Source organism: Ostrea edulis, chromosome 1, assembly GCF_947568905.1.
Source record: "Ostrea edulis chromosome 1, xbOstEdul1.1, whole genome shotgun sequence".
Lineage (NCBI taxonomy): Eukaryota > Metazoa > Mollusca > Bivalvia > Ostreida > Ostreidae > Ostrea > Ostrea edulis.
In genome coordinates, this window is record NC_079164.1 from 18,695,839 (window position 1) to 18,711,426 (window position 15,588).

The window sequence follows — 15,588 nt, forward strand, 5'->3', positions numbered from 1 at the left end:
TTCTAGAATTTCAGAGGAAGCATATCAAAAGTTTATGAAGTTCTAGATTACTAGAATGTAACAGGAAATGTCTATACAAGATGTTTTGATTACCTTTTATCTTTCAGTAGAGATTTCAGTCATATTTCATCATTAAATCATTCAGTGTAACAGAGGAGAGAGAAAAATAAATGGCATATATCCTACTGACATTATTGCTGCCAGAGCACATTGCAGAGTATTATCTACACTAAACTGTATTTCAAAATAAGAATTCATAAATGAAATTAATTCATGATGAAATTGCTATAGTTTAAAGTTTGTATGTTGAAATAGGAGTGTGTTATCAAAAAAGAAATCATTTGCCAATATTCTTTCGAGCAACAGTTTTAACACTGATGAACACTTGAGTAATAATTATCTAGACTGTTATTCCACAGGTGTATGCTAAAGATAATTATCTAGACAATTATTTCTCAAGTATATGATAATGATAATTATCTAGACAATTATTCCTCAAGACAATTATTCCTCAAATATATGCTAAAGACAATTATTCACTATGCAAAAAAGACCAAGTCTAGCAACCACATTTTGAGTATAGGTTATCTTTTAGAACTGAAAAGTTCAAATTAAGTTTGTTGTCCTGAAGTATTTTTCTGACGGTCATTATATGCACTTCTTGTACTAATTACAGTGTACTTTTATTCCAACAGGGGCGGCCTCATTTTCAGGAGCAGTAACTCGGACCATCTCAACTTCTGTGATTGTATTTGAGGTCACTGGTCAAATTAGCCATGTACTGCCAGCAGTGGTAGGTAGCCGTGACTGCATCAGAAATTTAATATTTGATTCAAGTTATAAGATTTGCTTTATTGAATTTCTGAATGTGTTGTTTAGGTGGCCGTTTTAATCTCCAATGCTGTGGCTGGGAAATTCCAACCCTCTTTTTATGACAGCATTATCAAGCTCAAACAACTCCCATACCTTCCAGACATTGTGTCTGCAAAAGCCAAGTATGTTACTAATCAAATGAATACTGAATCTGTTTTAAGTAGAAATACAATTCTGTGAAATATTTTTAGGAGTTCATTTATTCAGAATTCTAAATGTTTGACAGACTGTGAAAATTCCCTCATTGTTTTCAGTGCCTGGAAAGTATTTATAGAGGACATCATGATGAAGGAAGTGTCCTGCATTACATTCACTTCGAATTATGGAGAATTGAGAGACCTGCTGACCTCCACCAACTATAAAAGTTACCCTCTGGTGGACTCTCCAGGTAAAATACACCCAGGTGTCACTCTTCTGGTAAAATACACCCAGGTGTTAAGTCATTCACCAGGTAAAATACACTCAGGTGTCACTCTCCTGGTAAAATACACCCAGGTGTTAAGTCATTCCCCAGGCAAAATACATCTAGGTGTCCTTCTCCAGGTAAAATTCACCCAGGTGTCACTCTTCTGGTAAAATACACCCAGGTGTCCTTCTCCAGGTAAAATACACCCAGGTGTCCTTCGCCAGGCAAAATATACCCAGGTGTTAAGTCATTCTCTAGGTAAACTATACCCAGGTGCCATTCTCCATGTAATATACACCCAGGTCATTCTCCAGTTATATTACACCCAGGTGTCATTCTCCATGTAAAATGCACCCAGGTGTCCCTCTCCAGGTAAAATACGCCCAGGTGTCACTCTCCAGGTAAAATACACCCAGGTGTTAAGTCGCTCTCCAGTTAAAATACACCCAGGTGTCATTCTCCATGTAAAATACACCCAGGTGTCATTCTCCATGTAAAATACACCCAGGTGTTAAGTCATTCTCCAGATAAAATACACCCAGGTGTTAAATCATTCTCCAGGTAAAATACACCTAGGGGTAAAGTTCCTTTCATAAAATTACTAATATCTATGTATTGTACACCCTTGTAACAATAGTACTGTTATGGAACCAGAAATTAGAAAATATTTAAGGAATGAATTCAAAGTAATTTTTCCTCATTTTATACGATTTAAAGTAAGTTGGGGCAGATTACGCATTATAAACCACGAATCTGTAAATAAAAAAGTGTTAACTATCCTAACTATCTTTCATTCCTTTTAATTTAGTGAATCGCGTTTGATGATATTTGATAAATAATTTTAAAGAAACTATGAAATTTATTTGATGCACACCCAATATTGCCGTAGCAGCAAAATGGAGACAGAACAGTCAAACATCTTGTGATGTAATTCCTAGGACAAAGTCTAAACCCATCAAATTGCATGTTACAAATAAGATTAAATTATTTATCTGATAAAGCATACTGGCAGTTTGAGTTGATGAGATTATTTATTTTAGTTTCATTGATTTATTTAAGACATTAAAATTATTCATGATAATCTGTTGTATTTCAGACTCCATGATTTTACTTGGTTCTATACAAAGATTTGAACTTGAGCGAATTTTATTTGTACATCTGAGCAAAGACCAGAAAATATTTATACAAGACGAATCAGAGGATGAAGAGTCTAGAAAGAGCAATTCTTCTTCTTTGAATGATGTGTCCAAAATCAAACGTTCCATCACTCCACCCCCAACAATCAACATTATCCCTCAGATAAAGTCCAGATTCTTTGTATCAAAAGTGGAGGAGAAGAAAAGGTCCAGGTCTCCCAGCCCACGAAGACCTAGCATTCCAAGATCTGTAAGTTTATTTTTTATTGATTGATTACTGTTAATGATGAATACTTCATGATACTTTAACTCCACAATCTTGTCTTTTAGGATTTATCAGGGAACTTTTCATGTAATTTGTGATAATTCGTTTAAGAGAACCCTATTTTCATATCAAGACAACCTTACAAATGTATATGAAAATTAAAATCTTCTGAATGAAATTAATCTTGTGTTTGAGATATTTTTTTAACATCTATTAACATAATTAATGACTTTCTTTGGACTGAGATAATGAAATTGTTGCACATTGGAAAATGTGTCAGAATGACTAGGCCAGTAATTTGTAATATTTTGATGTGGCATTTAGGTAAATTATTTTTACACACACACACACACACACACACACACACCTGATGTTGGACAAATAAGGTGCCTGGAATTCCTCTAGCAAGTATACATGGGGAAGACAGTTTAAAATTTGGACAACTCAAATTCCAGAAGGATTTTATGCTACATGTTACACATGATTTTCTTTTTTCAATATCAGAATTGAAATTATGATCTGTTGTTTCAGGTTTTTGCCAATCAGGTGGTATGTTAATGCTTTCAAGATATTTTGAAACTATTTGAAGCATCGTGATAAAAATGCATTGCTACAGTATTTATACAATACACTTTGTATGTAATGTCAGTTTAAAAATTACTCTCTTGGAAATTGAATGGCAGTATTTCTCTAGAGCACTAGAAAAAATTACTATTTCTCCTGTCATGTTAGTCACCTTACAAATTACATGCATTACATTTTAACATAAGGAAATTCATCTAATTAACAATTATAAGATTTGCAATATTTTGTATCAAGTTTAGCATCCATTGAGGAGAATGAAGAATGCTATTTAAAAAAAAAAAACTTTTTTACTTTACTTACTTTTTACTTTAGAATTTACTTTTTGTGTCCGTATTTTTACAATAGGGAAAGGTAAAGTAAATGATTTAAGTAAATGCTTACATTTCCATGACTCTTATTTGCATATGTCATGTTAACGACTTGCCTGTATCTAAATCATTGTATGTAAATGTAACAGTAAGATTAATTATAGTAACATTCAAAGAATTACTGTTTTCTACTAAAATCAAAGGTAAAACCCTTTGGTTCCTGGCTAATGATTTATATGGATTTTCCATCATTTTACAATTGGAATGAGGACACAGGTCCTAGACAATTATTTACTCTTTATATTGATACATTAACCCAGGGTTGTCCGAGGTGAATATATCACATCCTTTGGATTGATAAACTGAGATGTCAGCTTCATCAAAAGTCAATAATTGTAAATCATTCATCCTCAGTACCTTGTGGTGTTGAACAGATGACAGTGAGATTGTATGTATTCTCTGACTTTTATTGTAGTCCAGTGCCTCATCTAATGACAGTGAGATTGTATGTATTCTCTGACTTTTATTGTAGTCCAGTGCCTCATCTATGGAATCCGACAAAGAGAGACAGACATACCACACATTACAGTTACCACTCAGGTCAATTCTCAAAAAGTCATCTTCATCTTCAGCTCTCATAAACAACAGAGCTAACAGTGAGACAAACCTACAGTGTAAGTAATCATAACCATCATCATCATCAACATCATTACCATCATCATCATTACCATCATCATCATCATCAACATCATTACCATCATCATCATCAACATCATTACCATCATCATCATCATCAACATCATTACCATCATCATCATTACCATCATCATCAACATCATTACCATCATCATCATCATCATCAACATCATTACCATCATCATCATCAACATCATTACCATCATCATCATTACCATCATCATCATCATCAACATCATTACCATCATCATCATTACCATCATCATCATCGTCACTAACAACATCATCATCATCATCACCACCACCATCATCATCATCATCATTACCATCACAGGGTTCCAAATTACCGCTCGCCCACTTGCATTGGCGACTATACTTTGCTTGTGGGCACCCCAAATTTCCATTCTCGTCGCCCACTTGACGACCGTAAATGTCCGATCAACATTTTTCTTTCCGACCTATCCGAGTCCTAATATAATCAAAGTTCAATTTTTGGTTGAGGTTTTGCCAATTGGCGAGACATTCCTGGGGTATCAAACCTTCCAGAACGTAAACCAGAATAAATTGAACAATGCAAGGGTTACTTCAAACGAAAAGAAAGTGTCTGTTTTTACCAAAGTGGAAAGAAGGGGAGAATATGGCTCGATGAGGGCGAAAAGGAGATGACATGAACATGTGCTGTGTGTACAAAACATGACATGAGGGGTCCAATCGTTATGACAGCTTGTCCGAGTTATAAACTTGACAGCATTGTAAAGCTGAGAAATTTCGAAATCACATAAAAAGTTTGAAGAAGCGTGTGTTAAAGTCAGACGCCGCAAAGATCAATAAGTCCATGAACTCTGATATTTTTGCTACTGGTTGACGAAATGAGAGTGGAAATTAGAGATAGAGAGGTGTTTGAAAGAATTATGGAAACAGAATTTGAATATTGATATTTTAATTTTTATACGCCCATCTTTAGACGAGACGTATTATGGTACAGCGATGTCTGTACGTCCGTCTGTTCGGGGTTTTCTCTTTATAATTTCATTTCCCTTTCACATATCATGCTGAAACTTGCTGTGTAGCTTCTTTGTGGGTCACTCTGGATCATACTGCAATTTTGATCCATTTCGACCTTTTTTTCAGGAGTTTTGCCCCTTTATTTGGAAATAATTATTATATGGAGGGTACATAATTTGTCCGCCCTACTCCTCCTACAGTTTTCAAGTGAGAGCCTTCTTATTTTGTGGAGTGTTTGTATGGGTATTGAAGATGTGCATGTGGGATGGATTTTGATTTTCTACAATTGTTGAGAAAATTACAGGTTGTTGAACTTAGTCTATTTAGAAATTAATATTCTATGAAGGGTACATAATTTGTCTGCCCAACTCCTCCCACAGTTTTCAAGTGAGGACCTTCTTATTTTGTGGAGTGTTTGTATAGGTACTGAAGATGTGCATCTGGTAAAGGATTTTTCTTTCATTTTTGAAAAAATTGCAGGTTGTTGAACTTGTCCATTTTGAGGAAATTTCAATTTTTAAGCGAAGACCCTTTGTTCACATGAAAGTTTGTCACAGCCTCATAATGGCTGATACTACCTGAAGCAAAGTTATACAAATTATAGCACAAGAAAAACACCCTATGTAAGCATTTCACGGGCGTATTATGTACCGTTTGCGGTACTCTTGTTTAAATAAATTGCAATGTGACCTGATGTTTCTTTTTTCTTGTAAAAAAAATCATATTCAATTTCATATGTGTGGGCTAGTAAAATTTCATGTGGGCTAAAATGATTTCTTATTCAGGGGCCCACTTGGCCCTTAAGGTATTCAGTCGAAGTTTGAACCCTACATCATCACCACCATCATCATCATCATCATCATCACCAACATCATCATCATCACTACCACCATCATCATCATCATCACCAACATCATCATCATCACTACCACCATCATCATCATCATCATCACCATCATCACCAACATCATCATCATCACTACCACCATCATCATCATCATCATCATCATCATCATCATCACAAACATCACCAACATCATCATCACCAACATCAACATCATCACAAACATCATCATCATCACAAACATCACCAACATCATCATCACCAGCATCATCATCACCAACACCATCATCATCATCACAAACATCACCAACATCATCATCACCAACATCATCACAAACATCATCATCACCACCACCATCATCATCATCACAAACATCACCACCATGACATCATCATCATCACAAACATCACCAACATCATCATTATCATCATCATCACCAACATCATCATCTTCTTACCATCATCATCATCATTTACAAAGTTTTGAAACTACATATTACTTTTAATTATTCTGAAAAGTTGGAAATTATTACAAGTTTGTTTGTTCTTCAGCTGAAATAACTGCTTACTATAGAAAACTGGCAAGTTCTAAAAAAGAAAGTATTTGTGAAGACCCTCCATATATCATTGATGTAAGTATTTACTTACAATATTTGCTTTGAAATTGTATTCTCAGTATTAAAGCTATTTTTGTCTTGATAAAGTGACTTTTACATTTCACATTTTACTTCACAGAAAAGTAGCTTAACTAATCTGGCAAAGAAAGTGAGATTGGTAAGTGTTTTCACATGATTATTTTCCCCAAACTTTTGTATGGCTGTCCTAAGTCAATTTTTAGTATTGCATTTTCAAACTTTACAAAGGGATTTACATATTTCCTGACATGAGAGAAACTTTTCTTCATAATTTGTGAAATATTGTTTGATATTTGATTTACTACATGTAGCTTGCTAGCCTTGCCCAATACACCAAATCGACCTATCTAAGGCCTATGTTTAAAAAAATAGCATCTGAAGATAGGAAAATTGCTTTTCAAGACCTAAGGAAGCAGATAAGAATAAAGTATGGGGAATGAAAAATAACTCTGATATAAAACACGTGTATTAGAAACAAGCTGGCTGTAGATCTCGAGACTGATACAATTTATTATTCTAAATATTTTACATGAATAAATGAGATCATCGATATGTTACATATATTAAATTATTTTAAAAAAATGAAACATAACAAACTATGTAATTACTTTCAATCAAGTTTACTGGGCTTGCTGAAAATAGCTGATATGGTAAAAAAAAAAAAAAAAAAAAAAAAAACCTGCTGGATGATAAACAGTAAACAAAATCTAAATTCATAATGCTTAAAGTGGACTGGCAAACTAGTAATTTCATTGACTGTATCTTCATAATGAATGGCCTGTCTCAATGCTTTCTATAACATATGTTTGATTTATACCGGTATAACTTACACTTGCAATGATACCCATGCCCTATTGACCTCATAATAGTGCTAGAAATAACTGGAAAAGTCTTTGCCCTATCTGCCAAATCAACCAATCTAAAGATTCCTTTTTAAGAAAATGGTTAAAAATACTCAAAAAATTACATTAGATCCCAAATAAGATAAGATAATCACTTTTACTTTTACTTTTTACTGAACTACATATGATACAGTATTTGGACTACAGGTTGTATGACTGAAGCAAGAAGGAAACATCCATTAGGTTTGCTTATCAATTTGTTTAGAATCTGGATTATTTTTTACATGTTCAGAGTTGGCACCAATTCAGATGAAGTCAAACAAAGTTTAAAAGCACATAAGCTCCAATTTTCATGTTAGATTTTAATACAGATATCATACCATGGTATTCTATGAATGAAATGAAACAAAAAACTTTATTATAACCCCCGAAGGAAGTTCAGGGGGGTATATAGGAATCACTGTCTGTCTGTGCAGATTCGTGTCCGGGCCATAACTTCTTTGTTCTTTGACTTAGGCATACCATATTTGGCACATAGGTGGATCACCATGAGACAATGTGTCGAGTACCTTCATGACCTCTATATGACCTTGACCCTTGACCTCAAGGTCAAAATTAAAGGGTTTTTTTTACAATGGATTCGTGTCCGGGCCATAACTTCTTTGTTCTTTTACATAGGCATACCATATTTGACACATGAGTGTATCACCATGAGACGATGTGTCGGGTGCCTTCATGACCTCTATATGACCTTGAACTTTGACCTCAAGGTCAAAATTGATTATAGGGTTTTGACATAGTTATATCATAAGACATGGGTGTATCACCATGAGACTGTGTCATGTACATTCATGACCTCTTTATGACCTTCACCTTTGATCTCAAGGTCAAACTTATAGGTTCATTCCATGGATTTGTGATCGGACTATGTTCGGGGGGGGGGGGGGGGGGGGGGTATTCTTAGTGAGCATTGCTCACAGTACCACTTGTTAAATTATGCATACAAGAATTTACGGTTGTAGAGATATCAATGAAAATAGTTTTAAAAGACAGTTGGTCTTTTCGAACACTTTCGTTCCGAAACAAATTGAGTGCTGACCACGTGACTGTCTTATTGGCATACCACGTGCTATTTTCCCAGCAGTTCTTGGATCTGCATACCACGTGCTATTTTCCCAGCAGTTCTTGGATCTGTGAATATCTAACTACCCTTTAGTGTTATACACATCACGAAGCATTATGAATTTAATCTGATAGGTCCTTATTCCAATATCTACAGTCGATGAACTCAGTGTTAAAACTTGCTGTTAATTCAAGCGATATTAAATTTTCTTTTTACCAGCCTCCAGAACCAGTGAAGATCAAGAATCTTACCAGGGAGCAGGTGAGAGCTGGAATCTGATTCTAAACAAAAACAGATTGATCAAAAGTTGTTGACCTTTCTCTGCAGTACTTTTTAAATGTATAGTGATATAATTTACCATAGTGCAGATAAATTTATCAAATACTTTATGGTGATGAGTAGATGGCAGAAGGGAGTGTTATATCTAAGTGATAAAAAAAATTTGATTTTTTTTTTATTCTTCTAGCAAGAAGAGTGGGAGGAGCAGAGACTGACTGATCCAATCGAGTGGGAGGGAGTCCAGATAGACCCCGCCCCATTCCAGCTTGTTGAGAGAACATCACTACACAAGGTATCATATTATAAAGCTTAAAAGCAATAGTGCAGTAGAAGGAAAGCAAAATGAGCAGTAACTCAACTTACTGTGGAGTTCTCTCTATGAACAAAGGACTAGATGCCATATCATCCATTCTACCCTGAGTTTTAAACATTGTCAGATTTCTGTGTAGCGTAGTCATTTTCATGTTTAGATATAAGGTTCTTTGTGCCAATAGAAATTACCTTGTGAAGATGTTCATCCATTTGTCGGTTCATCTATCTTACTATTTTTTCCATGCCATAATTTTGTATGGAGAAACATTAGAAGCACAAACTTTGCACAAATGTTGTTTATGACCAAGTGATATCCAAGATCATTGGTCAAGGTCATTGTTAAGAAATTTTAACCTGGCCTTGACTTTGTTTTGATCAACTATGACACACTATTAAATCAGTGGCAGACCTAGTGGGTACAGGTTTTTATGCCTGCCCCCCCCCACCCCCACCCCCCCCTTTTTGATATTGTCTTGCACCTGTCGGTCATTGGGTACATACATCAAGTTTTGTCTGCTCAATATCTTAATAACCCTTTGCTTGACAGACATCAAACTTGGTATATCTTAAGGAATAGATTACCCCTATTGATTTTTGAGGTCACATAGTCAAAGGTCAAGGGTCAATTCACTCTGGACATAGGAAGATATTTCCACTCAATATCTTTGGAACCCTTTACTTGACAGATATCAAACTTGGTACATTATAAGGAATATATGAACTCTATTGATTTTAGGTTCACATAGTCAATGGTCAAGTGTCAAACTGGACATAGTGATATATTGTGTCCTCTATATTTTGAGAATCATTTGCTTGATTGACACCAAACTTGGTACACAGGTACATTTTAAGGAGTAGATGACCCCTATTGATGTTTTAGGTCACATAGGCAAAGGTCAAGGGTCAATCCACTCTGGACATAGGAAGATATCTTGAGAACATCAAACTTGGTACACTGGTACATCTTCAAGAGAAGATGACCCCTATTGATTTTGAGGTCACATGGTCAAAGGTCAAGGGTCAAACTTGACATGGGAATATACTGTCTGCTCATTATCTTGAAAACCCTTTTCTTGACAGACATCAAACTTGGTACACTGATACGACTTCAGGAGAAGATGACCACTATTGATTTTGAGGTCACATGGTCAAAGGTCAAGGGTCACACTAGACAGGAATATACTGTCCGTTCAATATTTTGAGAACCCTTCGCTTGACAGACATCAAACTTGGTACACTGGTACATCTTCAAGAGAAAATTACCCCTATTTATTTTGAGGTCACATGTTTAAAGGTCAAGGGTCAAACTGGACATAGGTATATACTGTCCGTTCAATATCTTGAGAACCCTTTGCTTGACAGACATCAAACGTCGTACACTGGTACGTCTTCAGGAGAAGACGACCCCTATTGATTTTCAGATCACATGGTCAAAGGTCAAGGGTCAAACTGGACATTGGAATATACTGTCTGCTCCATATCTTGAGAACCCTTTGCTTGACAGACATGAAACTTGGTACACTGGTACATCTTCAAAAGAAGATGACAACTATTGATTTTGAGGTAGCATGGTCAAAGGTCAAGGGTTAAACTGTACATAGGAATATACTGTCCGCTCAATATCTTGAGAACCCTTTGCTTGACAGACATCAGACTTGGTACACTGGTACATCTTCAGGAGAAGATGACTACTAATTATTTTAAGGTCACATGGTCAAAAGTCAAGGGTCAAATTGGATATAGGAATATACTGTCCATTCAATATCTTGAGAACCCTTTGCTTGACAGACATGAAACTTGGTACACTGGTACATCTTCAGGAGTTGATGACCCCTATTGAGTTTTAGGTCACATGGTCAATCCACTCTTGACATAGGAAGATATTGTCTGCTCAATATTTTGAATTGATGATACTACTCTCAATTAAATGATGTGTGTGTGTATAACCCTTTTCAATTTTGCACCATGGGGGGCATATGTGTTTTACAAACATCTCTTGTTGGTATGAATTTTGTTTACTTGCATTTGTATATCTTTTTAGGTCCATTCTTTATTTTCTTTGTTGGGATTAAACCATGCATATGTGACCAACACTGGAAGGCTTGTTGGTGTCGTTGGATTAAAAGAAGTAAGTGTTTACTTAAAATGTGAGACAGTGAATATTGTTATTTCAACATAAAATACATATATGATGAGACCTTAGTGCATGTATTTAAAAAGGATAAAATGTGCAATGATTTTTTGCAGTTTTTTTTTGGTAACACATACATACAAGAGTGCAAAAACTAGATACTGAAAACCTGAAATGTCAAAATCTTATTTATCTTATCAAATGCTTAAGAAAACAATTCCATAAATTCTTGTTTCTGTAGTTACGAAGGGCAATTCAGGGAAGAATTGATGCTCAAGCCAAGGGTCAAGAGGGCGAAGTGAGCGAGGATGAGGAAGTGGAGGAGATCGATCCACAGAATCTCGAGATAGAACCTCGCAAGCCTCAGAATGAGTACAGACTAGTTAATACATCTCATGAGGAGCTGCAGAGTGTCCAAGTGACTAAAGATGAGTGACGATCACAGACAACAGTCGTCATGTTAAACTGTGTTCAAGGAGAGCAGATGTGATATTATGGATGTTTGTAATTTTGCCAAATGTTAAAGCCTCACAATACTAATGAGATTTTAAAGTTTGCATGAATATAAAATTCATGTGCTTGACCAAAGAAATTATTACCATAAACTGGTCATCATTGATTTTTACGGATGTTGTCATTTGAGATTGTTTTAAATTCTATATGCAAGTATTTTATTAATCTCAGGACTCATTGGAGCTCACCAAATTATTTCGCTGCCTTATTTTTGAAAATCAGTGACCAAATTCATGCATTCCAAATGAGATAGTTGATTAAACATGGTGTAGTATAAGGCTATCAAAGTTTGTTTCAAAAACATTCCAGCAACTGCTATTTCACCTTGTTATCACTAACAAGATAGAATCATCTCTTGCATATTTATCAGGTTTTGCACAAGTTTACAAGACATACATGTATGGAGATGTTTCTCTTTATTTGAAGAATCTCATGATATTGCTTGTTCAAGAATATCAATCATTTGTCATGATCCCTTTTTTATAATTCTTTTTTTATTGAGATCAATGCCATTTGTGCCAAGTAGCATTTGTATCAAACATATATAGTGAGCAATAACTGGATATTATCGTTATGCTGGTACTTCAAATTGTGACTACAGTTTGATTGGTCATATTTTAAACATGTATGATCTAGCAGGAAAGTAGGGTTGTAAAATAAAATCAATTTGCAGAGCATTAAGACAAAGTTGTAGGGCATTACGACAAAGCTGTTTACAAAGACACCATTGTGTGACCTACGTAAAAGGATTTACACAAAATTACAAACTGCAATATAATTTGCTAACTGCAGATGTGTGGGAACTCATCAGGTTATAATATGCTAACTACCTTGAATTGAATATGGTGCCATTGAAGTGGAATGATTTGAATTCCCTCAATTTGCTATTGGGTAAGGAGGGTGAAAATTATGTAGTTATGTGGATATGCCGTAGCAGTGATAGTGCTCTCTGAGCTTTATTTTATATCATGTTAACAACTGTACACAAAGGGGCAGTGACATTCACGGGAATCCTAGGTTTAGGTAGCCTGAAATTCTATGTAATGTTGCCAGCCTCTCAGACTTGTTGAAAGAATCAGCATGTCTTTTATACGAAACATCATATGTTATAGTAAATACAGACACAATGACTAGAGTATTGACTCTATAATATAGAGGGTGTTTTTGGTGATATATTTTTCAATGCTTTAACATGAAAAGTGCTGTTGTAGATGTCATGCATCATACATTTAAAAAAAAACTAGAAACAACATGTCCCTGGGAGATTTCTAAAGCATTTCAAACAGGTGTATACCAGCACAGGAGTCTTCTATGCTTTTTTTCTTATTAGAAGACGGATAATTTTTCCCCCCAAATTTTTATTTCAATTTAATCAATAAAACTTCGGACTCCTGTGGTACCAGTAATAAGAATTTTGCCTAAAGAGAACATTTTCATACATGGTAGTTTTTTTCCAATTTGATTTTAAAGTCTTTGGTAGATTGATAAGGAAATGTCTTAGTTTTTTTTTTCTATGGGATTTTTTGTAAGACTTCCTGAATGATGGAAGCAATCATGTTCAAAGATGCAAGCATATTATAGTTGATTTATTTCAAGACCAAAACCATGATTAATATCAAGCCCGGCAGTATGTGTTGCTGCAAATTGATATGTTGGGAAAAGAAGATATAATGCTTTCTGTATGACAATTGAGCATTTTGTTATTATTTTTATGTTTTAACATATTTATTGAAGTTCTTCATTTTGTTCGTCTTTCATATTTTGTTTTAAGATGTGATGTAAGTTGAATGTCTTCCATTGGCATTTATTGTAATGATATATACTCGATGCTATCATTGTAATATTTCTGTTTGTTGTAGTTTGAATTGTCACAAAATCTTTCAGTATGTGATATGTCAAAGTTCACTCTGAATAATTTAAGATAATGTTTCATCCATATTTCTCCCTCTTGCTTCATGTACATGTATCACATTAACACTTACTATTGTCATTAACATTTTTTTTGCTTCCATTTTTCTGTTTACTCAAGGACTTCAGTTCATGCATGTAAAGTTTGTTCTCCAAAGTAAGTCTCTGTAACCAGAAGTTAACTCTATGAAGAATAAATGATTTTAAAAGACATGCTTAAATTTGTTTTTGTTTTTTTTCCTTCTGAAAAATAAGTTTGATTTTGATCTGTAACAACCTTTGGTGCAGATCAGAAGTAGATGTAAATTGACTAGCTATCAGATCATTAAATTGGCATAGATAAGTGGTGCAAGTATATCATAAATACGGATCTGATCCTTGTGAGTCAAGGATGAGAATATTTTTTTCAGTGTCTGTAGCATGATGAAAATATTCTATATGAATTTCTCACTCACGAAGTGAAACATTTTTTTCAAATTCACTGAAATTAGCTGCAAAACTACATGTAGCTCTCTGAGAAAATAAAGGGACAGGTCAGATCTTTCCCACTATTCTCTCAGAGAGTTGCCGCTATGAAATTGGAGTGATATCATGTTCCGATAAACTATTTTGATGAAAATATATTCTATTGAAAAACGAAATGAAACAAGTGTAACAAGACAATGTTTCTATATGCACCCCCCCCCCCCCCCCAAAAAAAACCAACTCCAAGGGCAAAGATGTATCGTGTCTCTGGAGACTACCAATGGTGCCCAAATTGCTTCGAGAGCTACGAATGTATCGGGGTTCGCTCTGCCTCTTTTTTTTTTAAATCACTACTTTGTTTCGATTATTTGCAGATTTTCACTTATTGCTTGATTTCCCACAACGTCCACCTGTCTCGGATCCCATACCGAAATGACTTGCACGATATGTAAGGTTTGAACGGTCTGCACGTTTCTATAGGCGTGACTTTGGTATGCACGAAACGCTGAACGGACTGCACAGAACATTGATCGGTCTGCATGGAACGCTGAACGATTTTCACTATATGCTGACCGATTTGCACTGTAACGTTGAACGATTTGCACTATAACACTGAACGATTTGCACTGTAACTTTGAACGATTTTCACTACATGTATACGCTGAACGATTTTCACTATACGCTGAACGATTTGCACTGCAACGCTGAACGGTTTGCACTATAACGCTTTTGCACTATAACGCTGAACGATTTTCACTATAACGCTGAACGATTTTCACTATAACACTGAACGATTTGCACTATAACACTGAACGATTTGCACTATAACACTGAACGATTTGCACAATATAACACTAGGGTGTGCACTATAACGCTGCGCTGAACGGTTTGCACGGAACGAAACAGTGTAGTAGCATGCTTCAGGGTCTGTATCAATCCATAAAATGCAACCTTTAAAAACAATTTTCTGAATAGAGAGCATTGATAGCTTGTGCCGACTAAAACTAAAATAGAATTAATGCAATTCATTACAATTGGTTGACAGCTGTGATCCATAGTGTCTGAAGCCACCTTTACAAAATCATAAATTTCAGTCATTCATCACTTGCATTATAGTTAGTTTATCTATCCGGTAATCAGCTAATTTAGATATTTACATACACTTCTGTTTTTCATTGGTTTGTTGACCTTCGTTCTTTGCAACAATAATTATGGTAATCTTTCCCTCATTTTTGTCCATTTAATTGAACTAATTGCTCAAG

At 35.1% G+C, this 15,588-nt stretch overlaps 1 protein-coding gene across 9 annotated transcripts in view; it reads left to right on the top strand.

Moving 5' to 3' along the window:
• LOC125663214 (chloride channel protein 2-like) overlaps positions 1 to 14,074 on the top strand; it is a 43,881-nt gene extending 29,807 nt beyond the window's left edge. For 6 of the 9 annotated variants that reach the window (XM_048895518.2, XM_048895544.2, XM_048895537.2 and 3 more), the window contains 12 exons: positions 696 to 793; positions 880 to 995; positions 1,128 to 1,261; positions 2,376 to 2,665; positions 3,212 to 3,229; positions 4,106 to 4,247; positions 6,671 to 6,750; positions 6,854 to 6,892; positions 8,938 to 8,979; positions 9,185 to 9,289; positions 11,351 to 11,437; positions 11,682 to 14,074. In XM_048895518.2, the coding sequence (XP_048751475.1) occupies positions 696 to 793; positions 880 to 995; positions 1,128 to 1,261; positions 2,376 to 2,665; positions 3,212 to 3,229; positions 4,106 to 4,247; positions 6,671 to 6,750; positions 6,854 to 6,892; positions 8,938 to 8,979; positions 9,185 to 9,289; positions 11,351 to 11,437; positions 11,682 to 11,876 (1,346 nt within the window). In that variant the 3' untranslated portion in view covers positions 11,877 to 14,074. The remainder of the gene's footprint in view (positions 1 to 695; positions 794 to 879; positions 996 to 1,127; positions 1,262 to 2,375; positions 2,666 to 3,211; positions 3,230 to 4,105; positions 4,248 to 6,670; positions 6,751 to 6,853; positions 6,893 to 8,937; positions 8,980 to 9,184; positions 9,290 to 11,350; positions 11,438 to 11,681) is intronic. The other 3 variants (XM_048895531.2, XM_056152954.1, XM_048895556.2) reach the window with 1 other exon arrangement.
• The last annotated feature ends 1,514 nt before the right edge of the window (positions 14,075 to 15,588 follow it).